This window comes from Borostomias antarcticus (genome assembly GCF_949987555.1).
Source record: "Borostomias antarcticus genome assembly, chromosome: 6".
Classification (NCBI taxonomy): Eukaryota; Metazoa; Chordata; class Actinopteri; order Stomiiformes; family Stomiidae; genus Borostomias; species Borostomias antarcticus.
Window position 1 is genome coordinate 30,079,612 of NC_140239.1, and position 27,769 is coordinate 30,107,380.

At 45.3% G+C, this 27,769-nt stretch overlaps 1 protein-coding gene across 1 annotated transcript in view; it reads left to right on the forward strand.

The window, feature by feature from the left end:
• LOC311310778 (collagen alpha-1(XII) chain-like) overlaps positions 1–27,769 on the forward strand; it is a gene marked incomplete at its 5' end in the record, with an annotated part of 86,634 nt that overhangs the window by 34,656 nt on the left and 24,209 nt on the right. Inside the window, 26 exons of the mRNA XM_084440328.1 lie at positions 5,284–5,343; positions 5,803–5,932; positions 6,319–6,488; positions 9,724–9,853; positions 11,665–11,804; positions 13,024–13,153; positions 13,602–13,741; positions 14,988–15,117; positions 15,544–15,683; positions 16,335–16,464; positions 18,550–18,689; positions 18,826–18,955; positions 19,082–19,221; positions 19,947–20,076; positions 20,352–20,491; positions 20,630–20,759; positions 21,162–21,301; positions 21,759–21,888; positions 22,189–22,328; positions 22,772–22,901; positions 23,283–23,422; positions 23,535–23,664; positions 24,915–25,057; positions 26,180–26,309; positions 26,535–26,677; positions 27,335–27,464. Coding sequence (XP_084296454.1) covers positions 5,284–5,343; positions 5,803–5,932; positions 6,319–6,488; positions 9,724–9,853; positions 11,665–11,804; positions 13,024–13,153; positions 13,602–13,741; positions 14,988–15,117; positions 15,544–15,683; positions 16,335–16,464; positions 18,550–18,689; positions 18,826–18,955; positions 19,082–19,221; positions 19,947–20,076; positions 20,352–20,491; positions 20,630–20,759; positions 21,162–21,301; positions 21,759–21,888; positions 22,189–22,328; positions 22,772–22,901; positions 23,283–23,422; positions 23,535–23,664; positions 24,915–25,057; positions 26,180–26,309; positions 26,535–26,677; positions 27,335–27,464 — 3,466 coding nt within the window. The remainder of the gene's footprint in view (positions 1–5,283; positions 5,344–5,802; positions 5,933–6,318; positions 6,489–9,723; positions 9,854–11,664; positions 11,805–13,023; positions 13,154–13,601; positions 13,742–14,987; positions 15,118–15,543; positions 15,684–16,334; positions 16,465–18,549; positions 18,690–18,825; positions 18,956–19,081; positions 19,222–19,946; positions 20,077–20,351; positions 20,492–20,629; positions 20,760–21,161; positions 21,302–21,758; positions 21,889–22,188; positions 22,329–22,771; positions 22,902–23,282; positions 23,423–23,534; positions 23,665–24,914; positions 25,058–26,179; positions 26,310–26,534; positions 26,678–27,334; positions 27,465–27,769) is intronic.

Genomic DNA, 27,769 nt, shown 5'->3' on the forward strand with positions numbered 1-27,769 from the left:
TTGTTAGGGAGATTGACTCAGATGTCGATTCCAACATGGACATGCGTCTGATTATGACGTGTTTCATGACAATATGTTGTCATTTAATAGTTTGTGTACTTTGTGCAATCATCAGGAGAAAGTGTCTGGGACCACCACCAACACTGTCCTGAGAGGCCTCCAGCCAGACACCGTCTACACGGTCTCAGTGCTGCCTGTGTACGCAGCGGGAGAGGGCAAGAAGAACTCAGAGAATGGAAAGACCAGTAAGGCTGCCTAGATAGCTCACTACCTGACCAGTACTCTCAGAGAGCAACTACTCACCCAAGATTAACTAGACATTTATTTATTTATTTAACCTTTATTCATGTATTCAGGGACGTCCCATTGATTAGAACTCCTTTATCCATATTTTGTAGCTTTTTGTTTTGCTTCAGGTAATTATCACATAAAATACTTTTCCATGTGCCCAAACAACAAGGCCATAAAAACATAGAAAGTAAGTCTACATCTAGCGTACGTATGATATTTAAGTGAGCAAATCCTTTCAAATCACCATTGGAATTGGGTAACCCTTTCCCTATCAACCTACACAGTACCACAGAAAATCCATTTAAGATGACAGGCATCTGCTAAATGCCCGATTGTTGTCCTCAGAGCCCAAGGGTGAGGTACAGTTGTCCTCAGAGCCCAAGGGTGAGGTACGGAACCTGCAGGTGCTCAACCCCACCACGACCACCCTGAACGTGCGCTGGAAGCCTGCCGAGGGTAAAGTGAAGGAGTACAAAGTCCTCTACGTTCCAGCAGCCGGTGGAGCTGAGCTAATGGTAGGACTGGCAGGAGCACCGGCAGCTTACGAGTTGGAACTGTTGATATCCCAGCGATCCCCACGCACACCTGTGCCTGTTAATACTACCTATTTCAATACCATTACATTAGCTATAATCAACATTTTTGTGGCCTATTCGATTAAATTACATTATGTATTTTTGTCAAAATAGCGCTGAAATTAAATGTAATGTAACAATAACATGTAATTTCGTTGCATGACAAAAAACGCAGAAAAGTAATTTAATCAAATTCCCCGATGAAAATGAATGAAGAATAAAGAAATTTGTCGGGATACAGACACGCATGCATGCAAGCATGCAGAGTTCCTGCCTTTGCTAGGGAGATTGACTCAAATGTCGACTCCAACATGGACATGCGTCAGAATATGACGCATTTCAGGACAATATGTTGTCATTTAAAAGTTTGTGTACTTTGTGCAATCATCAGGAGAAAGTGTCTGCGACCACCACCAACACTGTCCTGAGAGGCCTCCAGCCAGACACCGTCTACACGGTCTCAGTGCTGCCTGTGTACCCAGAGGGAGAGGGCAAGAAGAACTCAGAGAATGGAAAGACCAGTAAGGCTGCCTGAATAGCTCACTACCTGACCAGTACTCTCAGAGAGCAACTACTCACCCAAGATTAACTAGAAGTTTATTTATTTATCTAACCTTTATTCATGTATTCAGGGACGTCCCATTGATTGAACAACTCCTTTATCCATTTTGTAGCTTTTTGTTGTTTCAGGTAATTATCACATAAAATACTTTTCCATGTGCCCAAACAATAAGGCCATAAAAACATAGAAAGTAAGTCTACACCTAGCGTACGTATGATATTTAAGTGAGCCAATCCTTTCAAATCACCATTGGAATTGGGTAACCCTTTCCCTATCAACCTACACAGTACCACAGAAAATCCATTTAAGATGACAGGCATCTGCTAAATGCCCGATTGTTGTCCTCAGAGCCCAAGGGTGAGGTACAGTTGTCCTCAGAGCCCAAGGGTGAGGTACAGAACCTGCAGGTGCTCAACCCCACCACGACTACCCTGAACGTGCGCTGGGAGCCAGCCGAGGGTAAAGTGAAGGAGTACAAAGTCCTCTACGTTCCAGCAGCCGGTGGAGCTGAGCTAATGGTAGGACTGGCAGGAGCACCGGCAGCTTACGAGTTGGAACTGTTGATATCCCAGCGATCCCCACGCACACCTGTGCCTGTTAATACTACCTATTTAAATACCATTACATTAGCTATAATCAACATTTTTGTGGCCTATTCGATTAAATTACATTATGTATTTTTGTCAAAATAGCGCTGAAATTAAATGTAATGTAACAATAACATGTAATTTCGTTGCACGACAAAAAACGCTGAAAAGTAATTTAATCAAATACCCGATGAAAATGAATGAAGAATAAAGAAATTTGTCGGGATAGACACGCATGCATGCAAGCATGCATAGTTCCTGCCTTTGTTAGGGAGATTGACTCAAATGTCGACTCCAACATGGACATGCGTCAGAATATGACGGGTTTCAGGACAATATGTTGTCATTTAAAAGTTTGTGTACTTTGTGCAATCATCAGGAGAAAGTGTCTGCGACCACCACCAACACTGTCCTGAGAGGCCTCCAGCCAGACACCGTCTACACGGTCTCAGTGCTGCCTGTGTACGCAGAGGGAGAGGGCAAGAAGAACTCAGAGAATGGAAAGACCAGTAAGGCTGCCTGAATAGCTCACTACCTGACCAGTACTCTCAGAGAGCAACTACTCACCCAAGATTAACTAGAAGTTTATTTATTTATCTAACCTTTATTCATGTATTCAGGGACGTCCCATTGATTGAACAACTCCTTTATCCATTTTGTAGCTTTTTGTTGCTTCAGGTAATTATCACATAAAATACTTTTCCATGTGCCCAAACAATAAGGCCATAAAAACATAGAAAGTAAGTCTACACCTAGCGTACGTATGATATTTAAGTGAGCCAATCCTTTCAAATCACCATTGGAATTGGGTAACCCTTTCCCTATCAACCTACACAGTACCACAGAAAATCCATTTAAGATGACAGGCATCTGCTAAATGCCCGATTGTTGTCCTCAGAGCCCAAGGGTGAGGTACAGTTGTCCTCAGAGCCCAAGGGTGAGGTACAGAACCTGCAGGTGCTCAACCCCACCACGACCACCCTGAACGTGCGCTGGGAGCCTGCCGAGGGTAAAGTGAAGGAGTACAAAGTCCTCTACGTTCCAGCAGCCGGTGGAGCTGAGCTAATGGTAGGACTGGCAGGAGCACCGGCAGCTTACGAGTTGGAACTGTTGATATCTCAGCGATCCCCACGCACACCTGTGCCTGTTAATACTACCTATTTCAATACCATTACATTAGCTATAATCAACATTTTTGTGGCCTATTCGATTAAATTACATTATGTATTTTTGTCAAAATAGCGCTGAAATTAAATGTAATGTAACAATAACATGTAATTTCGTTGCATGACAAAAAACGCAGAAAAGTAATTTAATCAAATACCCGATGAAAATGAATGAAGAATAAAGAAATTTGTCGGGATGCAAGCATGCAGAGTTCCTGCCTTTGTTAGGGAGATTGACTCAAATGTCGACTCCAACATGGACATGCGTCAGAATATGACGCATTTCAGGACAATATGTTGTCATTTAAAAGTTTGTGTACTTTGTGCAATCATCAGGAGAAAGTGTCTGCGACCACCACCAACACTGTCCTGAGAGGCCTCCAGCCAGACACCGTCTACACGGTCTCAGTGCTGCCTGTGTACCCAGAGGGAGAGGGCAAGAAGAACTCAGAGAATGGAAAGACCAGTAAGGCTGCCTGAATAGCTCACTACCTGACCAGTACTCTCAGAGAGCAACTACTCACCCAAGATTAACTAGAAGTTTATTTATTTATCTAACCTTTATTCATGTATTCAGGGACGTCCCATTGATTGAACAACTCCTTTATCCATTTTGTAGCTTTTTGTTGTTTCAGGTAATTATCACATAAAATACTTTTCCATGTGCCCAAACAATAAGGCCATAAAAACATAGAAAGTAAGTCTACACCTAGCGTACGTATGATATTTAAGTGAGCCAATCCTTTCAAATCACCATTGGAATTGGGTAACCCTTTCCCTATCAACCTACACAGTACCACAGAAAATACATTTAAGATGACAGGCATCTGCTAAATGCCCGATTGTTGTCCTCAGAGCCCAAGGGTGAGGTACAGTTGTCCTCAGAGCCCAAGGGTGAGGTACAGAACCTGCAGGTGCTCAACCCCACCACGACTACCCTGAACGTGCGCTGGGAGCCAGCCGAGGGTAAAGTGAAGGAGTACAAAGTCCTCTACGTTCCAGCAGCCGGTGGAGCTGAGCTAATGGTAGGACTGGCAGGAGCACCGGCAGCTTACGAGTTGGAACTGTTGATATCCCAGCGATCCCCACGCACACCTGTGCCTGTTAATACTACCTATTTAAATACCATTACATTAGCTATAATCAACATTTTTGTGGCCTATTCGATTAAATTACATTATGTATTTTTGTCAAAATAGCGCTGAAATTAAATGTAATGTAACAATAACATGTAATTTCGTTGCGCGACAAAAAACGCTGAAAAGTAATTTAATCAAATACCCGATGAAAATGAATGAAGAATAAAGAAATTTGTCGGGATAGACACGCATGCATGCAAGCATGCAGAGTTCCTGCCTTTGTTAGGGAGATTGACTCAAATGTCGACTCCAACATGGACATGCGTCAGAATATGACGCATTTCAGGACAATATGTTGTCATTTAAAAGTTTGTGTACTTTGTGCAATCATCAGGAGAAAGTGTCTGCGACCACCACCAACACTGTCCTGAGAGGCCTCCAGCCAGACACCGTCTACACGGTCTCAGTGCTGCCTGTGTACCCAGAGGGAGAGGGCAAGAAGAACTCAGAGAATGGAAAGACCAGTAAGGCTGCCTGAATAGCTCACTACCTGACCAGTACTCTCAGAGAGCAACTACTCACCCAAGATTAACTAGAAGTTTATTTATTTATCTAACCTTTATTCATGTATTCAGGGACGTCCCATTGATTGAACAACTCCTTTATCCATTTTGTAGCTTTTTGTTGTTTCAGGTAATTATCACATAAAATACTTTTCCATGTGCCCAAACAATAAGGCCATAAAAACATAGAAAGTAAGTCTACACCTAGCGTACGTATGATATTTAAGTGAGCCAATCCTTTCAAATCACCATTGGAATTGGGTAACCCTTTCCCTATCAACCTACACAGTACCCCAGAAAATCCATTTAAGATGACAGGCATCTGCTAAATGCCCGATTGTTGTCCTCAGAGCCCAAGGGTGAGGTACAGTTGTCCTCAGAGCCCAAGGGTGAGGTACAGAACCTGCAGGTGCTCAACCCCACCACGACTACCCTGAACGTGCGCTGGGAGCCTGCCGAGGGTAAAGTGAAGGAGTACAAAGTCCTCTACGTTCCAGCAGCCGGTGGAGCTGAGCTAATGGTAGGACTGGCAGGAGCACCGGCAGCTTACGAGTTGGAACTGTTGATATCTCAGCGATCCCCACGCACACCTGTGCATGTTAGCATTTCGTCAGATGTATTGCCCCCTATTTCAATACCATTACGTTAGCTATAATCAACATTTTTGTGGCCTATTTGATTACATTACATTATGTAATTTTGTCAAAATAGCGCTGAAATTAAATGTAATGTAACAATAAAATGTAATTTCGTTGCACAACGAAAAACGCAGAAAAGTAATTTCATCAAATAGCCGATGAAAATGAATGAAGAATAAAGAAATTTGTCGGGATACAGACACGCATGCATGCAGAGTTCCTGCCTTTGTTAGGGAGATTGACTCAAATGTCGACTCCAACATGGACATGCGTCAGAATATGACGCGTTTCAGGACAATATGTTGTCATTTAAAAGTTTGTGTACTTTGTGCAATCATCAGGAGAAAGTGTCTGCGACCACCACCAACACTGTCCTGAGAGGCCTCCAGCCAGACACCGTCTACACGGTCTCAGTGCTGCCTGTGTACGCAGCGGGAGAGGGCAAGAAGAACTCAGAGAATGGAAAGACCAGTAAGGCTGCCTAGATAGCTCATCTGACCAGTACTCTCAGAGAGCAACTACTCACCCAAGATTAACTTGAAGTTTATTTATTTATCTAACCTTTATTCATGTATTCAGGGACGTCACATTGATTGAACAACTCCTTCATCCATTTTGTAGCTTTTTGTTGTTTTAGGTAATTATCACATAAAATACTTTTCCATGTGCCCAAACAACAAGGCCATAAAAACATAGAAAGTAAGTCTACACCTAGCGTACGTATGATATTTAAGTGAGCCAATCCTTTCAAATCACCATTGGAATTGGGTAACCCTTTCCCTATCAACCTACACAGTACCACAGAAAATCCATTTAAGATGACAGGCATCTGCTAAATGCCCGATTGTTGTCCTCAGAGCCCAAGGGTGAGGTACAGTTGTCCTCAAAGCCCAAAGGTGGGGTACAGAACCTGCAGGTGCTCAACCCCACCATGACCACTCTGAACGTGCGCTGGGAGCCAGCCGAGGGTAAAGTGAAGGAGTACAAAGTCCTCTACGTTCCAGCAGCCGGGGGAGATGAGCTAATGGTAGGACTGGCAGGAGCACCGGCAGCTTACGAGCTGGAACTGTTGATATCCCAGCGATCACCACGCACACCTGTGCATGTTAGCATTTCGTCAGATGTATTGCCACCTATTTCAATACCATTTGATTAGCTATAATCGAAATGTTTGTGGCCTATTTGATGAAATTACATTATGTAATTTTGCAAAAATAGCGCTGAAATTAAATGTAATGTACTGATAACATGTCATTTCGTTGCACAACGAAAAACGCTGAAAAGTAATTTCATCAAATAGTCGATGAAGATGAATGAAAAGCAATTTGTAATTTATTTTTTTTGATGAAATTACATTTTCGTCACTATTTTGGCTCAATTACTTTTTGTCACTGACATTGGCAAAATAAAGTAATTAAAAGAAAATCCATTGCAAGGAGGTAGGTTGGGCGTGATGGAGGACATACAAGTGCTGTGATCATTTTTGCTTTTTGCTGGAGTAAACCTAAGCTAATGAGACGTATCTCCTGCCGTTGGGAACTGATTAATAATTGCACAGGACCTGAGGGCTGTGAGAAGTTTCATGTGTAGTGGCTAAGCTTGGTATTACAAGTCGTCTGATGCATTTGGGGGCAAAAATACTTTCTGCTCCTGAATCTCTCGAGTCCGTCTACGTACGTTACTGCTGGACACTCCTGTGATCGACACCTGTGTGTCGGCTCCCACATCACCAGTTTGCTGGCTAGAAGCTCCTGGTGTCTCTGACTGTTACCAGCCAGCATCATTCTCCTGGCTTCTATTTTCTCACTCACCTTTGGTGACCCCCCCTACAGATGCTTGTTGGTAACCTGCTCATGCAGCATTCTGGTGTAATACCCGTGAAGGGACTTCTGCAGGGTGGGCTTCAGGGTCCAGCATTCACAGCCATATAGGAGAACGGACTCTACAGTTGCATAGAATAAGCTGAGCTTGATTTGTTGTGTAGTTCCACACACTGGCCATGATGTTCAGAGCTTTCCATGCAAGCACCTTCCTCATTTTAAGGTCTTGCTCGGACGAGTTGACCCATGAGCCCAGGTACTTGAAGCCATTGACTTCCCTCAGCGCAGTGCCTACTATTGTGGTCCGGGAGGATGTTATAGGTGATTATCTTGGTTTTCTGAGTACTTAGCCGAAGGTCAATCTTGACACACTCTGTTTCCACTCTACATTACACAGGAGCTCCTGTGCTTGCTCTACGTGGTCAGAGAGCATGCTGATGCCTTCCATATAGTCCAGGTCTGTTAGGACTGCAGCGGGGTGTCATCTAGATCACATACTGTAGGTGTTATAGTGAGGCCGAGTTCCTGCTCCTGACCACTGATGGCCTTCGTTAGCACATAGTCCAGGACTATGATGAAGAGGAAAGGGGCAAAGGGGACCTCTTGCAACACCTCAGCCAGTAAGGTCTAGAGGAAGTATGTTCCAAAGGTTTGTTGTGTTGGGTGAGCATCCATGTATCCGTGACGCAGCCCCTCTGCTATCTGAAGTTAATTACCAAGAAAGAATAGCGAGCTTCACAGTGTAAACTATATAGCACCATAAGGCAGTCCATAAGGTAGTCATCCACTATTTACTAAAATATAATAAAGTCCCCCACGGAAAATGTTAGCTGTACTGTAAGGCGTCATCCACTATTTACTGAAATGTCAATAAAGTAACTCATGGAAAGCGTTAGCTGTTTTCACACTATAGCCAAGACCAAGAGTCTGCTGTCTGTGGGTTTACCTGTATTAGCTGCTGCTAACATGTAGGTGCTGCAGTTATCAAGCTAGCAAGCTACGTTATGACACAGTGACACATGATGACGGCGCCCTCTGGCTGCACTTCCTGGGGCCTTGCCCGTTAACATGTGCCTGTGCCGTTTGTAACCGATTTCTCGAGAACCACCGATCCAAACAACTTCACACGCAACACATTCATGCCCATGGGTCCGGAAAAATACACCTGCTACATATCAACTTCACACAGTGCCTGGTTGTCGAGCAAATCGGGATACAGACACGCATGCATGCATGGAAGCATGCAGAAGACCTGCCTTTGTTAGGGAGATTGACTCAAATGTCGATTCCAACATGGACATGCGTCAGATTATGACGCGTTTCATGACAATATGTTGTCATTTAATAGTTTGTGTACTTTGTGCAATCATCAGGAGAAAGTGTCTGGGACCACCACCAACACTGTCCTGAGCAGCCTCCAGCCAGACACCGTCTACACGGTCTCAGTGCTGCCTGTGTACGCAGCAGGAGATGGCAAGAAGAACTCTGAGAATGGAAAGACCAGTAAGGCTGCCGAGATAGCTCACTACCTGACCAATACTCTCAGAGACCATCTAATGAGCCAAAATTAACTAGAAGTTTATTTATTTATCTAACCTTTATTCGTGTATTCAGGGATGTCACATTGATTAAAACAACTCCTTTATCCATATTTTGTAGCTTTGTTTTGTGCCCAAACAACAAGGCCATAAAAACATAGAAAGTCTAAATCTACCATATAGCATACGTATAGTAGACTATTTAAGTGAGGCAATCTTTTCAAATCACCATTGGAATTGGGTAACCCTTTCCCTATCAACCTACACAGTACCACAGAAAATCCATATAAGATGACAGGCATCTGCTAAATGCCCGATTGTTGTCCTCAGAGCCCATGGGTGAGGTACAGAACCTTCAGGTGCACGACCCCACCATGAACAGCCTGAATGTGAGCTGGGATCCGGCCGAGGGTAACGTGAAGGAGTACAAAATCCTCAACGTTCCAGTTGGCGGGGGAGATGAGGCAATGGTAGGACTGGCAGGAGCACCGGCAGCTTATTAGCTGGACCTGTTGATATCCCAACGAACCCCCCATGATGCATTTGTCTAGTTGTTTTTTTTAGCTGCGACCAGCAGCTCTATTATCCTGGGAACCCTGTGTTGTATGGAGTTGATATCCGGTAGGTGTATCGATCAGGACACAAGGACCGTGCAGTGTGGCAGGTGAAGTTTGCATAAGCGGTTATGCAAAAAAAATGCCCATTTTCATCAACTTCATACAGTGCCTGTTTGTCGAGCAAATGGGGATACAGACAAGTACAGCACCCATGCATTCAGAGTTACTGCCTTTGTTAGGGAGATTGACTCAGATGTCAATTCCAACATGGACATGCGTCAGAAAATGACGCGTTCCATGACGATATGTTGTCATTTAATAGTTTGTGTACTTTGTGCAATCATCAGGAGACAGTGTCTGGGGACACCACCAACACTGTCGTGAGCGGCCTCGAGCCAGACACCGTCTACACGGTCTCAGTGCTGCCTGTGTACGAAGAGGGAGAGGGCAAGAAGAACTCAGAGAATGCGAAGACTAGTAAGGCTACCTAGATAGCTTACTACCTGACCAGTACTCTCAGAGAGCAACTACTCACCCAAGATTAACTAGAAGTTTATTTCTTTCTTTATCTAACCTTTATTTATGTATTCAGGGACCTCCCATTCAGCAAAGTCCCCATCGATATAAGATGACAGGCATCTACTAAATGCCCGATTGTTGTCCTCAGAGCCCAAGGGTGAGGTACAGAACCTGCAGGTGCTCAACCCCACCATGACCAGCCTGAATGTGAGCTGGGATCCTGCCGAAGGGACAGTGAATGAGTACAAAGTCCTCTACGTTCCAGCTGATGGGGGAGATGAGATAATGGTAGGACTGGTAGGAGCACCGGCCGTTTAATAGCTGGAACTGTTGATATCCCAAAGATCCCCATGTTACATATGGTAGAAAGACTATGTCTATCTCGGGAATCCTGTGCTGTATGGAGTTGATATACGGTAGGTGTATCGTCGATCAGGACCCAAGGACGTGCAGTGTCGCATGTGAAGTTGCTTGGATGAGCGTCTCTGGAAAAAAAGCCAATTTCGCCCCGTTCCCAACAGGCCCGCAACACAACGGCCGCTAGGACCCAATTTGGAGCTCCGTTCTTTAGCCAAGCTAGGGCAGGACACACACAAGACCTGGAGTGGAGTCACTGGAATGGAATTCAGTTCTCTGGCATCACTGTAGGAGAGTAGGTAGAATGTGGTCACTACTCCGGTTGACTGAAATATTTAAAAATTCCCTTACGGAAAACGTTAGCTGTACGATATAGCACCATATGGCCATCATCCACTATTTACTTAAATATCAAAAAAGTCGCCCTGGAAAGCGTTTTTCAGTGTTGTAGCCAAGGCAAAAACTTTGTCTGTGTGTTGACATGTACAGTATCAGCTGCTAAGAAGAAGAAGTAGTACTGTAGTTAGCAAGCTACGTTATGACACTGTGAAGGATACACATGGTAACACAGCGCCCTGGGTTCCTTGCCTGTTAACACGTGCCTGTGCCGTTCATAACCGATTCGTCGATAAATGCTGATCCAATCAACTTCACGCCCGACGCATTCACATGCTTTGGTCCTGAGTAATACACCTGCCACATGTTGCCCGGTTGTCGAGCAAATCGGGATACAGAGACGTACATGCATGCATGCATGTATGCAGAGTTCCTGCCTTTGTTAGGGAGATTGACTCAGATGTCGATTCCAACATGGACATGTGTCAGAAGATGACACATTTCATGACAATATGTTGTCATTTAAAAGTTTGTGTACTTTGTGCAATTATCAGGAGCAAGTGTCTGGGACCACCACCAACACTGTCCTGAGCGGCCTCCAGCCAGACACCGTCTACACGGTCTCAGTGCTGCCTGTGTACCCAGAGGGAGAGGGCAAGAAGAACTCAGAGAATGGAAAGACCAGTAAGGCTGCCTAGATAGCTCACTACCTGACCAGTACTCTCAGAGAGCAACTACTCACCCAAGATTAACTAGAAGTGTATTTATTTATCTAACCTTTATTCATGTATTCAGGGATGTCCCATTGATTAGAACAACTCCTTTATCCATATTTTGTAGCTTTTGGTTTTGTTTCAGGTAATGTCACATAAAATACTTTTCCATATGCCCAAACAAGGCCATAAAAACATAGGAAGTAAGTCTACACTTAGCGTACGTATATATTTAAGTTAGCCAATCCTTTCAAATCACAATACCTGGGATTCAGTAACCCTTTTCCTATCAACGTACACAGTGCCACAGACAATCGATATAAGATGACAGGCATCTACTAAATGCCTGATTGTTGTCCTCAGAGCCCAAGGGTGGGGTACAGAACCTGCAGGTGCTCAACCCCACCATGTCCACCCTGAACGTGCGCTGGGAGCCTGCCGAGGGTAAAGTGAAGGAGTACAAAGTCCTCTACGTTCCAGCAGCTGGCGGAGCTGAGGCAATGGTAGGACTGGCAGGAGCACCGGCAGCTAACAAGCTGGAACTGTTGATATCCCAACGATACCCACGATGCATTTGGTGGAAAGACTGTCTAGTTGGCGCCAAGCAGCTCTATAGCTTCCTCTGTCGGTTGGTGTTTCGGTCGGTCCACTAATCCACTAATCAGACAAAAGAGAAGATTCATCCTGATTGAATATGCTTGTCCCACATGGCTCGTACTGTCAGTGGTCATAGCTATTGTGAATTCACCCTTGTTTTTTGTTCATGGTTAACACGTTGTGACTGTGGCCATTTACAGCCCATTCGCTTTATGCGGACGTTTCCGTTGACTCCAATGTTTAAAGTTCACTAAAAACACCACTTCAAGAACCAAAATAGTCAAAATAACAGGCTGAATACACTATCAGGGTTATAAACACATCATTACCAGACTCCGATTGTTTTCCACTGCCATAGTTTTCGCGTTTGGAAATACATGGAAGTGAATGAGCCATAGTTACCCGTCAGCTGCATTCACTTCCATGTATTTCCAAACTCGAAAACAACGGCAGAGAAAAGCAATCAGACAACGATTGCAACACAATGGTCACTAGGACCCAGTGTGGAGCTCTGTTCTCTAGCCAAGCTTGGGCAAGACACACACAAGACCTGGAGCGGAGATACTGGAATGGAATCAGTGCTCTGGCATCACTGTAGGATAGTGGGTAGAATGTGGTCACTACATCAGTTGACACACAAAGCCTGGAGTGGAGTCTCTGGAAGGGAACTCACTTCTCTGCCACTAGGTAGAATGTGGTCACTTCTCCAGTTATCTCGCTAAATCTGAGTTTATTTGTTCAAAAGGCTATAAAGGAAGGGGTGTTGTTTCAAGTAGCCTATTGGATGAGTAAAATATTTGTATTTAGTGTTTCAGAAAAATTTAGTAATGCATAGCAATAGTCTTCATAGGTAATTTCTTGTGAGTTGTACAGGCACATGCAGAACGCCCATGGGCCCTGACGGGCATGTGCAGAACAGCTATGACGGGCACTGTACTAGTTTCACTAAATAACTGTTTTTACGCTATTTCACCAAACATGAGAAGAAAATGAATGTTATTGTGAATTTAAAGTATTGACTCAGTCAATCCATCTGATGCAGTTCCAACATGGACTGGCATCAGAATGTGATGCATTTCATGACAATGTGTTGCCATTGAGTAGTGTATTTTGTGTGATCATCAGGAGCAAGTGTCTGGGACCACCACCAACACTGTCCTGAGAGGCCTCCAGCCAGACACCGTCTACACGGTCTCAGTGCTGCCTGTGTACGCAGAGGGAGAGGGCAAGAAGAACTCAGAGAATGGAAAGACCAGTAAGGCTGCCTGGATAGCTCACTACCTGACCAGTACTCTCAGAGAGCAACTACTCACCCAAGATTAACTAGAAGTGTATTTATTTATCTAACCTTTACTCATGTATTCAGGGAAGTCCCATTGATTAAAACAACTCCTTTATCCATATTTTATAGACTAGTCATAGTACACATGCTCAGAATTATGATACATAAAACAATATTGTCCATGAAATTTGTACATATCACAAAAAATTGTCTTCCATATGCCCCAAAAACAAGCAATAAAGACATAGAAAGTACTGTAAGTCTACACCTAGCATACAGTATTTATCCAAGGCAATCCTTTCAAATCACAATACCTTGGATTCAGTTACCCTTTTAGTAACCATTCAGTAACCGAGACAGTACCACAGACAATCGATATAAGATGACAGGCATCTACTAAATGCCTGATTGTTGTCCTCAGAGCCCAAGGGTGGGGTGAAGAACCTTCAGGTGCTCAACCCCACCATGACCACCCTAAACGCGCGCTGGGAGCCTGCCGAGGGTAAAGTGAAGGAGTACAAAGTCCTCTACGTTCCAGCAGCCGGGGGAGCTGAGGCAATGGTAGGACTGGCAGGAGCATCGGCAGCTAACGAGCTGGAACTGTTGATATCCCAATGATACCCATGATGCATGTGGTGGAAAGACTGTCTAGTTGGTGTTTTTTTATCTGTGCCAAGCAGCTCTATAGCTTCCTCTGTCGGTTGGTGTGTCGGTCGGTCCACTAATCCACTAATCAGACAAAAGATAAGATTCAGTCTGATTGAATATGCTTGTCCCACATGGCTCGTACTGTCAGTGGTCATAGCTATTGTGAATTCGCCCCTTGTTTTTGTTCATGGTTAACACATTGTGACTGCGGCCATTTACAGCCCATTCGCTTTATGCGGACGTTTCCGTTGACTCCAATGTTTAAAGTTCACTAAAAACACCACTTCAAGCACCAAAAATAGTAAAAATAACAGGCTGAATACACTATCAGGGTTAGAAACACATCATTACCACAATTTACCAGACTCCGATTGTTTTTCACTGCCATAGTTTTCGCGTTTGGAAATACATGGAAGTGAATGAGCCATAGTTAGCCGTCAGCTGCATTCACTTCCATGTATTTCCAAACTCGAAAACAACACCAGAGAAAAGCAATCAGACAACGATTGCAACACAACGGTCACTAGGACCCAGTGTGGAGCTCTGTTCTCTAGCCAAACTTGGGCAAGACACACACAAGACCTGGAGCGGAGATACTGGAATGGAATCAGTGCTCTGGCATCACTGTAGGATAGTGGGTAGAATGTGGTCACTACTTCAGTTGACACACAAAGCCTGGAGTGGAGTCTCTGGAATGGAACTCACTTCTCTGCCACTAGGTAGAATGTGGTCACTTCTCCAGTTATCTCGCTAAATCCGAGTTTATTTGTTCAAAAGGCTATAAAGGAAGGGGTGTTGTTTCAAGTAGCCTATTGGATGAGTAAAATATTTGTATTGAGTGTTTCAGAAAAATTTAGTAATGCATAGCAATAGTCTTCATAGGTAATTTCTTGTGAGTTGTACAGGCACATGCAGAACGCCCATGGGCCCTGACGGGCATGTGCAGAACAGCTATGACGGGCACTGTACTAGTTTCACTAAATAACTGTTTTTACGCTATTTCACCAAACAGGAGAAGAAAATGAATGTTATTGTGAATTTAAAGTATTGACTCAGTCAATCCATCTAATGCAGTTCCAACATGGACTGGCATCAGAATGTGATTTATTTCATGACAATATGTTGCCATTGAGTAGAGTGTATTTTGTGTGATCATCAGGAGCAAGTGTCTGGGACCACCACCAACACTGTCCTGAGAGGCCTCCAGCCAGACACCGTCTACACGGTCTCAGTGCTGCCTGTGTACGCAGAGGGAGAGGGCAAGAAGAACTCAGAGAATGGAAAGACCAGTAAGGCTGCCTGGATAGCTCACTACCTGACCAGTACTCTCAGAGAGCAACTACTCACCCAATCAATCTTATCTAACCTTTATTTATGTATTCAGGGAAGTCCCGTCGATTAAAACAACTCCTTTATCCATATTTTATAGACTATAGTCATAGTACACATATATAACAATATTGTCCATCAAATTTTTACAAAATATGGAAGACAAAAGTGTCTTCCATATGCCCAAACAACAAGCCATAAAGACATAGAATGTACTGTAAGTCTACACCTAGCATACGTATAGTATTTATCTAAGGCAATCCTTTCAAATCACAATACCTTGGATTCAGCGACCCTTTTAGTAACCATTCAGTAACCTACACAGTACCACAGACAATCGATATAAGATGACAGGCATCTACTAAATGCCTGATTGTTGTCCTCAGAGCCCAAGGGTGGGGTGAAGAACCTTCAGGTGCTCAACCCCACCATGTCCACCCTCAACGCGCGCTGGGAGCCTGCCGAGGGTAAAGTGAAGGAGTACAAAGTCCTCTACGTTCCAGCAGCCGGGGGAGATGAGATAATGGTAGGACTGGTAGGAGCACAGGCAGCTTAATAGCTGGACCTGTTGATACCCCAACAATCCCCATGATGCATTTGGTGCAAAGACTGTATAGTTGCTATTTTACTTAATTGTTAATATGTTGGTTACTTAATGGTTCATCTGCGTACCCACAAGCTCTCGGTGCCAAGAACTTCTGGGAACAAGCTATGATATTCGTGGACACCAATGAGAATCCTATCGGATTTTCAATAGGATGCTGATTGGCCCGCGCAGATAGCGGGCTGTACGGAGAGGCTGATTCGGCCTCTGATTGGTCACTGACCGCAGATTTCCACTTTTCAAGTATTGCACTCTAGTGTGATGCTGTCGGTAGCATATCTGGCAAACAAGACCTTACGATCTACTTGGACTTTCTTCCACGTTAAGTCTCACTTCACTGAGGTTTTTATTACACAAACAGCAAAGTGTATTACCTAAATTAGTTTTTCACTTAGTCCAGACTATACGCGCCCGATTAAATAATGTTCAAATGCCGCTGAATTCGAAAGGTAGGCTAATGCGCGCTGGCTCCGCCCCTCTGCCCTTGTTTTGTGCCGCTTGACTCCAGACTACCTAATGCCTAACCCTGACATCCAGCCAGTTGATAATTTGTGTATTTTGTGTGATCATCAGGAGCAAGTGTCTGGGACCACCACCAACACTGTCCTGAGAGGCCTCCAGCCAGACACCATCTACACGGTCTCAGTGCTGCCTGTGTACGCAGAGGGAGAGGGCAAGAAGAACTCGGAGAATGGAAAGACCAGTAAGTTTTCCTAGATGGCTCACTGCTTCATCAGTTGTCCTAGAGATCAACTAATCACCCTATGGTTAAGCTGCAGTACTGTAAGTTATTAAGCATTTAAATTTTGCTATGATAAATCGAGAGGGATTTATGCAAGTATAACACCCTCCATGTGAGCGGGGCCTGGGTTCTACTTTAAATAGGTGGCGCTATTACCTGAACTAATTAACTGTTATCAAGTTTCTTAATTTTTAACTTAAATTATAAATATTGGCGGTGCCTCCATTAACAATGTGGAAGTGGTATGAATATGACTTCCTTTTTAAACCTTGTATCTATTTATTCTTAAACTACCACAAGGAATTGTCTATTTTAAATATATATGATGCAACACGTGCTTTAAATTCAAATACACCCAATGGCAAGTATTTATTAACCAGATGCCAAAATAAATGATTTGTAGGTCAGTTATCAACCATGACAATAGCAATAATATTAATAGACAAATATTTATGAACAAATAATGGCTCAAAGCCTAAGTTCCAATTCTACTCACCAAAATAATAAATGTAGGCTATAATTTCCAATCAAACTGTTATCAACTGTACCGTTGCAGTCCTGAGACGTTGCTTGAGAGCGTTGAGGCCTCAACTGTAATGGCCGCTTCACTTGTGCACGACACAAGTACCAAAGAAAATATCACGTGCACAATTTTAGTACTCACGTATCCCATGGAAACGAAGAGAGGCAGAGATGGGGGAGGGGTCAAGCGCTCAGCACGAGCGCAGGAGAACGAGTGAGGGTCACAGGGCGCGAAAAAAACACGTGACAGTCCAAGGCGCACCAGCGGGAAAGGAAAACTCTCCCAAGTCCTCCAACGGAGGGTTTTCCTGATCCTTGGTCTCAACCTTCGACTTTGTCCAAATCCTGAATCAACAGAATAAACTGAGCTACCAAGTCCAAATACCATCTCGATTTGAGCTAGCAACATGTCACTCAACTAATGTTAGCAGCCTGCAGCTAACGTCACTATGCTAGGCTAATCGCTATCCGCGATTAGCTAAGTTACAACATAGCTACATTTTACACTACAACGGGGAGTTATAGTTCACAAGATATCACAAGAAACATGTAGTTACCTCTTGTAGATCCAGTAAGTACAAACATCCCATGAATAACTAGTCCTTTGATCCTGACGTAATGTACAGACCGCTCACAATACAGAAAGTAGCTTCCCCTCAGCAGTGTCCCTTCTGATGCTCTCCCTACTCCCTCAGAGACCCAGAGTCTTGGTAATAAGCCCCACCCCTCTACCTCAGAATAGATTTTAGGTTGGCTAAATATTGAAGACATACCAATTACAATCAAGAAAAAGAGTGAATTACATTTTGCATTAAATCAGTTTGGCTGTAAGCCTTACCACAAGTGCTGGACCATGTACAAGTCAAACAAACCATACATTAACTCACTTTTGAGCTTTTAACTTGTACATATTATAACTCATATATTTATCCATTGTAAATAACCATGTAAATTACCATTAGATTAACTGTAGTTTATTTATGGAATGTTATGCAATCTTATTTATTTAAATGTAATCTGTTTTAACTTATTTATTAAATAGCCATAACCCGTATATCAACTGGGCTACACCAGCAGCACTTTGAAAACCATGTCTTTGTAGACTGCTGTTTGGACCTGCTTCAGCAATTACAATAATTGGGTGTGGTGTTCACACCAGATTATTTAAAAAAGAACAGTCTTGGAGCTGAAGGTGCCACCTCCCTCGTGGCACGTTTGGTTCAAAGCAAGCGCGAGTGCCGATGTTCAATCAGAAACACTGGGAGTGTGGCTATACTCAAACCCATAAACCGTGAATGTGAAGCAGACTGAATTTACCCTGGCAGCTCGTAGCAACAGTAGCTCGTAGTGCAAAAGTTACATACTGTACTGTAGCTATAAGTAGAAGTAGATCTTATTGATTTATTTCTTCATCTAGCCTTTATTAACTCCATGTTTAGTAGCCTTCAGCGTTGCTTAGTTTGTTCTGGCTTTTGAACTGAACTGAATACCGTACAACACATTCAATGTTGCGTCGTTGCCCAGGACCGTTGGGTGGCGTGAAGAACCTGAAGGTCACCGACCCCACCATGACCTCTCTGAACGTGGCCTGGGACCCAGCTGACGGAGCCGTGCGGCAGTACAAGATCTTCTTCGTCCCGGTCGAGGGTGGCAATGAGGAAATGGTTGGGATCCCCCCCCTCCCACACACACACACACACACCCCACTCTCTCTCAAATACCTTCTACAAGAACGTCTAATGTTGAGTGTTTCATTTGCGGTCAGTTGCCTCAACACTTATCTCCCCTGTTTGTGAGCAGGAGCAAGTTCCCGCAGGCACCACCAACATCGTTCTGAGGAACCTGAAGCCGGACACTCCCTACACTGTGTCCGTGCTGCCTGTGTATCCCGCCAGAGAGGGCAAACGCCAGGCCGAGAACGGAAAGACACGTGAGTGACCGCTGAAACTCTGAAACTGTGGAGAGATAGGAATCTATACAGCAGATACGCCTGAGCGATTTTAAAAGATGCTTTCCAGTATCGCAATCGGTAAACTCATTCTCTTTTCATACCCAGTGCCCTTAGGTGGTGCCGGCAAGGTGCAGGTGACGGACCCCACCATCACATCCCTCACCGTCAAGTGGGATCCTGCCGACGGCAACGTCCAGGGCTACAAAGTGGTCTACGTTCCGGCCGCCGGAGGCCTGGAGATCGTGGTAAGGATCCCCGATCTCTCTCCCTCCTCCGTCTCCGCACAACCCGACACTGGCAGCCTGACGCCACGACGCGCAGTATGTTGACAGTGTAATCCCCCCGGTGACACAAGTAGCTTCCCAAAACTTTTGGGAGTGCGGAACAATACCCACAGCTGCTTTTTCATGGCATGCGCCATCGCAGCGGAGAGTGGGATGTCATCAAGTCCAGGGTTGAGGCGTGGGTGTGGAGTCTGAGCCGAGGCCTGTTGAGAGAGGGGAGAGGGCCTGCTGTTGCCTTAAGAGACGTGATCGAGTTCAGCCTGGGCGGAGGCCAAGGGAGTGTGGACGGCCCTGTGATCACAACCCTAATGAAGTCGACAGTCGTTTTCGTTGGCCACGATGCGGAACAAGATCTTTTCACCACTGTTTTTTTTTTTTTCTCTTTATTTATTTTTTTAGAATCTGTTTAGATTTGGCCTGTTCACCATGACCTTCTCTGTGCCATAGCTTTCACTTCCTATCAAACATTTAATGGAAATAAACTCAACGGAAAGGTGAGAGCAAGTGGAGCCCTGCGTTTTGGATGGTTTAGCGCGCCATTTTTCCCAGGGGCCAAGCAGCCGGGCTCCCATGTCCATGTTTCTACAAGCTGCTGTGTGAAATACAACGCTTCTTCTTGGTTTTAAGGCGGTGTTCAGTTCGTGGTTTTAGCGCGGTGTTCAGTTCACACTATCTCTCCCTCGCAGAACCAAGTGTCAGAGAGCACGACCACCACTGTTCTGAACAAGCTTCTGCCCGACACCGACTACAGCGTGACTGTCATCCCTGTTTACGCCGAGGGAGACGGACCGAGTTCCTCTGACAAGGGGAAAACAAGTGAGTCCATTTAAAAAAAAATCATTGAACAAAAAACACAGGGCAATGAGAAAGATTAACTGTAGAAGTGATCCCATGAGACCTTCAGAAAGTGAGTCATGTTGACAATGTGCTAGTGATTTGACAGTGCTTCTCATCGGTCTCTGAAGACCTCATACACGCTGAATATAAAACTTAATTATTTTCCGCTGTACTGTTAATGACCTAAATAACACTAGCTACAGCGTGCAGGTAATGAGACGACTAAGCCCTTGCGTCTCCCCCTCTGTGTCCAGAACCCCTGGGCTTCGCCAGGAACCTGCAAGTCACAGATCCCACCACCAGCACGCTGAACGTGCGCTGGGATCCCCCGGAGGGTGTCGTGCGCGAGTACATCGTCATCTGGGTCCCAGCTGCGGGAGGCGAGCAGGATGTGGTAAGGACCGTCTCGCCAGTAAATCGTCTAACCGCTCCTAGAACGTCTACCGTGCAGCGTGAAAGCCGTAGCGGACGCTGGCCACGGACTGGTTGCGGTCACCTCTTACATGTTTTTTGTGTCTTCTGTTCTGAACAGGACCAGGTGTCTGGAACGACCACTAGCACAGTCCTGAAGAATCTGGAGTCCGACACTGAGTACGAAGTGACGGTAGTGCCTGTGTATCACGAGATGGAGGGAAAGTCTATGTCTAAGAACGGGAAAACAAGTGAGTTCAGCCGGGTTCAGTGACTCAATGAAGTGCCTGTGTTATGTCTGTCTGTCTGTGGTCCTGGTTCAGAGAATGGCAGCGTGTTAATAATAAAAGGTTTCATGTCTCATGCACAGTAAGTAAGTAAAGAACCTATCATCTTTTTCTCAGTACTTTCTTTTATTGCAGAATAAATTAGGTTAACAAACAAACAAACAAAAAAACACACTGTATTGTATATCCAATACTGATGATGAACAGCTTTGTGTGACAAGAAAAAAACATATACCAAATGATACAAAACCTAGTGTTTTACAAGTCAATATGTACAGTATGCTCTATCCTAACATTTTCTCCTATACCCTTCAGGGCTTATGGGTGGGTATGCTCTATCCTAACATGTTCTCCTATACCCTTCAGGGCCTATGGGTGGAGTGAAGAACTTAAAGGTCACCAACCCCACCATCAACACCCTGGACGTGCGCTGGGACCCGGCCGTGGGCGATGTGCGCGAGTACAAGATCTTCTACACAGCTGAGCCTGGAGGAGAGGAGCAGATGGTAGGACCACCACAGATCCAGGCCCGTAGCCAGCCTTGTGGGGGGGGGGGGTTGTTTTTTTCCCAAAAGTGGACTGTACCGTTTCGATTTGTTGATGGCGGGGGGAGTGCGGACCTTTTGTCTTAAATTCTGGAATTTTGGTCTTAAATTCTGGACCTTTTGACCGTGAGGGGGGGTTCGTTCGATCCACCCGATTCCCCCCTGGCTACGGGCTTGAGATCTGAGTCAAAACACTATTTGAAATCCTCTCAAGTACTTTTGAGCTTGCGCGATTCTGCCCGAGCCAGACGAGAACAGTCAAGCAAAGATAAGCAAATTATTTCAAATATTTCGACCCAGGTTTGTACTCTGATCGCAGTCTCTCACTCATTTCCACTGGCTGACTCCCAGCCCTGCAAACTGTAAACAGATTGAGTCTGTATCCTGACTCAGCTCTTTTCCATCGTCCTGAAAACAGGAGAAAGTGTCAGGGGGCACAACCAACACCGTGTTGCGCAACCTGCTGACCGACACCGTCTACAACGTGTCTGTGGTACCCATCTACCCTGACGTGGAGGGCATACGCGAGTCTGAGAAAGGAAAGACAAGTGAGTGAATGATTGTGTGTCTGTGATTCATTCATTCATTCATTCATCAACTTCATGTACACAATCTTTTTTGGGGGGGCTATTTGCGTCGGTATTCACTTTCAATATCTATCTAATATCTTCACAAAAAACGCTTCAAAAAAAAGAACACACACAAAACAACAACGCAGACATGCAGTACTGGGACAGAAATACATTCCATTGCTCCATCGGACAGAGGAACGTCTTGGAGACGCCAGTGTCTCACTGAGGGATGTGGTCTGTGTGTGTGTGTGTGTATGTGCGTGTGTGTGTGTCCAGAGCCTCTCGGCGGAGTGAAGAACCTCCAGGTGACCGACCCCACCACCAACTCCCTGAGGGTGCGCTGGGAGCCGGCGGAGGGAGACGTCAGGAGCTACAACGTCATCTACGCCCCCGCGGCCGGAGGGCCTGAGAAGACGGTAGGCCCGGCCGCACCATTCGGTCCAGCTCTACAAAATAATGCGTACTAGGGCTGGGTATCGATTCGAATTTCCAGAATCGATTCGATTCTGATTCACAAGATTCAGAATCGATTATCACGATTCATTCGATTCGATTCAATATCGATTCGGTTAGTGTTACTAAAAACTGTATTATTTTTTTTGCTGTAACTTTAATTACATGACTGCCAAGTTATGCAACACATCAATACTAGGAATGAATGAATTAATGAATCATTGAATGAATTAGTGAACTATTCATTCCTTCATTTATTCATTCATTCATTAAATAAAAGATCCATTTTGGGATTCATTAATCGATTCTGAATCATATGATTCAGAATCGATTCAGAATCGACGAATCGATTTTTTAAACCCAGCCCTAATGCATACGTTACAAATTCTCCGCCTCTTTCTCACAGACCCAAGTCTCTGGGATGTCCACCAACACGGCTCTGAGGAACCTGCAGCCCGACACGGACTACAAGGTGACAGTGGTGCCCGTGTACGCTGACGTGGAAGGAAAACGCGCGTCGGAAAACGGAAAGACAAGTAAGTCATGACCCAACGTACCGGGGACGCATGCACCGGACAGGGAACAAAGCCGTACGCTGTGCTCCTAAATACACCGGTAACACTTTACAATAAGGGTACATTAATAAGCATTAGTTAATGCATTATTAAGCATTAAGTAACAGTTAACTAATGTCTCTATTAACCATTTACTAATGTTATTTATGTTAACTAAGGTTAACTACCCTAACCCTTACCCTAACCTTAACTAAGGTATTAATTAACATTAGTAACCTAACCTAACCCTAAATTAGCATTAGTTAACAGTTAACTAATGTTTTTTGTGACCCTTATTGTAAAGTGTGACCAATACACCTCCCGGCCGTTGTATGGTGAGCTTCTTGTTCCATCTCTTGCCAGAGGCCCTGGGCGGAGTGAAGAACCTGAAGGTGACCGACCCGACGACCACGTCGCTGAAGGTGCGCTGGGAGCCCGCTGAGGGCAACGTGCGCCAGTACCGGCTGTTCTACACACCGGCCTCAGGGGGGGCTGAGGAAATGGTAAGGCGGGCGACTCGCTTGTTCACGCCACCTTCGGCGCGCGTTAAACCTGCTTGAACAACGTTTGAACACAGTATCCGTAGTGCGACAGCAACGTCTCGTCTGCAAACAGGAGCAAGTTTCGGGCGGCACGACCAACACGGTCCTGAGGAACCTTCTGTCGGACACGCCCTACTCGGTGACCGTGGTGCCGGTCTACCCCGAAGGAGAAGGCCTGCGCCAGGCCGACAATGGAAAGACGCGTAAGTGAAAGACATCCGGCAGGAATCATGTCATCCGCGTTGCTTATTCTTTTTCTCTCTCTAGACAAAAGACATGCTATTTTCAGATGTTTCATTTTAGTGGCCTTCCCCGAATCTGGACCCAATTTGTTTTTTCCAGGGTTTTGAAGTCCGATCTCTAGTTTCAAATAACCTTATAGGGAAACACTGTTACTCAGGTTAACATCAAATAAAAGTGGAGTGGAAACAGTGTGTAATATGCACAGCTCATTCAAATCCCTAAACCAGATAGACATAACTATCCCTCAGTATGAGTGGATGGAACAAAAGGCAACAGCCTATCTCATCAGTAATTGCTGGTTGCCCTGTGTCAGCGTGGTTTTATACCCTGTTGTGCGCACCGTTTTTTCTTTCTGCTCAAATTGTTTGCCATGCTCAGTCAGCAGAAATTCATCCCAGGGAAGTTAATTGGCGGGCTGCGATTCCAGCGGTCCACGTCAGTATTACTGAGCTTATGGTGCATAATGATTCCACAGGAGGTTCCAGGGCGTTGTGCAACGCTAATATGAAAACATTCGCAGGGCTCACTTTTATGTGAGCTCGCTAATTCCTTGTCAATTGTCTTTATTGAGGCGCACTGATTTATTTATTAGAGTTGATATCTGAATGTGTATCCTCTGACGCCAAGCCAGTGTGAGATATGTTTATGGGCTGACTAATACTCAGAAAGACACGTCGTATGCATGGGATGTGTAGCATTGGAGGTTTATAGTTTAAATGGAGTGCCCTTCTTCTCGGTCAGATCCATCATGCTTAAAAGCTTTTGCCTCATGAATAAGGTGGCTGGTCCTGACTCTTACCTACAAGGTCTAGATTTATTAGGCTAAAGTGCCGAATGCCAGAGGAATATGCACATCTGTTTCAGTTTAAAAGGGAAGTTAAGAGGCTTTTGCATAAACCCAAAACGGTGCTGCGTATCTCTATGCACTCTCCACATAGACACCATAAAAATGACTTTGTTACAGGAGACTTTGCTTCACTCAGCAGTCGAGTCTGTTTTTACTGAGCCGTGCCCCTAGCAGGCCCCCGTTCCTGACGTTGATACCTTGGTATCTGGCCTCTCTCTTTTGAAGAGGCTCAGGCCCTGATCGGGGCTTTATAGGGTGAATTCAGATCTGTCTCTGATTTGGGTGTTTTGAGCCGATGGGGGAAGCCTACCTAACGTTTCACCGCTCCGTCCTGACTCTCCCCTGACCTCCCCGACCCCGCAGTTCCACGGACTCCTCCCAAGAACATCCAGGTGTACAACCCCACCCCCAACAGCCTGAACGTGCGCTGGGAGCCCGCCTCAGGGCAGGTGCAGCAGTATCGCATCGTCTACGCCCCCCTCTCTGGAGAAAAACCTGCCGAGTCGGTAAGTCACTCTCTCCGCTGTTAAACAGATCCTGTCATTACTGAACGAGCGCCCCGGGGGCGCGAGGTGATCCAGAGATCACGCCCTCCACTCCAGACCTCTCGCAGGGAAAAGGGAAAGTCCTCCTAACATAAAAAAAATCGGAGAAAAAACATGTAGAATAAAACACTGAAATTTAACGTTTGCCCTCAGATGTTAGTCCAAGAACAATGCGTTTGGTGTTCATTTATGCGTAAATCCAGACATTTTGGCTTAAGAGTATCTCTATCGGATTAATTGTATGCAGGAATGCATGATATCTTGGATAACTGGAGTAAGATAGGGTTAATCACCCCACAAACAGCTTTTACTGTATCACCATACTGTAGTTTGGAAAATGTGCACATGCACATCTGTGAGAAGCACCGATGAAAGTTTGAAGTGTTTGAAGTTTTGAGGGCAAAAGGCCTTAGATGGTGGATAATGCGGCTGTTTTTATGATTAAAACCCTCTTTGATGTCATAAATATAGCCTTGTGGTAAGGGACTCGTTGTTTTTTCCCCCCTCTAGGGATTCAACAGTCATCCGTTTTCAATGTGGAATCGTTTCTTTAGACAACCATAGGGGCCCTTTAACATATGCAGTTTTCTGCACGCCGTACTGTACCTGCATGCCCTGCCCTTGGCTCTTCCAACCATGAGACATTCAGTTCAATCAGAGTACAAGCTTTCGCTGAGGGTCCACGGTGCAGCTGTGTTTACCATGACGTAATGACCCCCAGACTAGCCCACAGGCGCTGGGAGTCGTGAGGATCCTGATGAAGTGAACATAGTGAGCCACTCTTGTTAGAAACCGTGTTGAGACAAAAGTTGACAGTGACTACAGCCGCTTCATAGCACTCACTGTTTATCAGTCATAAACCCACCAAAACGGATGACTGCTTAGCATTCAGCTCCACCGAGCATTGTTAGTATTTGTAGTCTGTTTTTTGGCGACCGTATGCCTCCGAAATGTCATCGATGTATCGAATGAGCACATGGTATACATTAGCAGTGCCAGATCGGTACGTAATCCACGGAGAGGGTCATTTGAATAGGGAGCTCTTCTCATGGTGATGTTTATTCCCCCTGACCCCTCTTGAAGGTTCTTGTTCCGGGGAACATCAACAACGGGTTCCTTGACCTGCTTATTCCCGACACCCCCTACTCGGTCAGCGTCGTGGCGATATACCCCGACGGGGACGGAGAGCCAGTGAACGGAGACGGCAAAACACGTGAGATTCCTGCCCGACGTCGCGCTAACTTACCGACTTACCCGACAAGTGGAGCAGAAGGCCTCTGACATTGAATACACACTACCGATGCGCTCGTGTTTCCACACGCATACTAACACACACACAAGCACACACACGCCCTTCCAAAACAGTGCACCCAGACCATTGTTTGTGCACGTTAGCTCGATGACGTGCGCGTGACGCGGAGAGGTGTGTGCGTTGCAGTGCCCCGCGGCGGACCCAGGAACATGCGCGTGTTCGACGCCACCACCAGCACGCTGACCATCGGCTGGGACCACGCCGAGGGCCCCGTGCAGCAGTACAAGATCGCCTACGCCCCACAGACTGGAGATCCCATCACCGAGTTTGTGAGTACAAAGAACGCATGCCTGCAGAACGACTTGTCTCAAGACCTAAAAAAAAAATTTAGTAATTTAAAAAGCTTTCCTGTCTAATGTGGTAAATATAGATCTTATCTCTGGCTTCGGTGGTTTATTAAGAGTTAAGTAAAAGCTTTCCTGTGTGTGTGTAATAGTGTCATATTCAGCGTGAAAAGCTATCCAAAATATGGGATGAGGTCATCCTGAGATCCTCATTGTTACAGTATTTGCATCTGATTCGTAAGATTAATGAAAGTCTCAGCTAGAGCCTTGGAGACATTGCTGCGTTGAGAATGGTCATAAACACCGAGCTTAACCAATAGCTATGGAGGCGCAGCTGTGCTCTTTCACCATAGCAAAAGTCTCTGTTGTTTGACTTAGCCAACACTACTTAGGGAAGAAAAATGAAGGGATTCCTCCGTGTTGACTGCTCTGATGAAAGGTCACTAGCAGGGCTAATTCTTTGTGGTCCACTGGGACAGGAAACATTCTCTAATAACTTCCTTCACTGATTAGGCCTTCTTCCTCTCTGTAGCCGTCTACTGCAGGAGCTAGGCATAGCCTACAAGCTTCTATCATCACCCACCACCCTTTGTGTATTCACAAGTCGTACTTTTCGACTTAACCGAGCACTTTGTCACACAGACCGTGGTGCCGGGGAACCGAAACAACGCCATGCTTCAGAATCTGCTCCCAGACACCCCCTATGACATCACCGTGGAGGCCGTCTACGCTGAGGGACCCGGGGGCTCGCTCAACGGGAACGGACGCACAGGTAACCGCAGGACCGTGGGGTAGGACTGGGTAGTTCCCAGGGCAGGATCGCACCCCAGCAGTCAAGCTGGACCGGATGGTTCAGGGACAGCCCTGGAGTGCTGGAACAAATCAAATCAAATCAAACTTTATTTATATAGCGCATTTCATACACAGAGGCAACACAATGCACTTTACAGAGAACAATGGGAGGGTGGGCATAGGTCACACCCCTACATATTCTAGAGGAAAGCAAGAAAACAGTTTCACCCGGGGGGGGGGCAGAAAAGTGAGCTTTTGTTTTGCAGACCGCAAAAATATAGACAT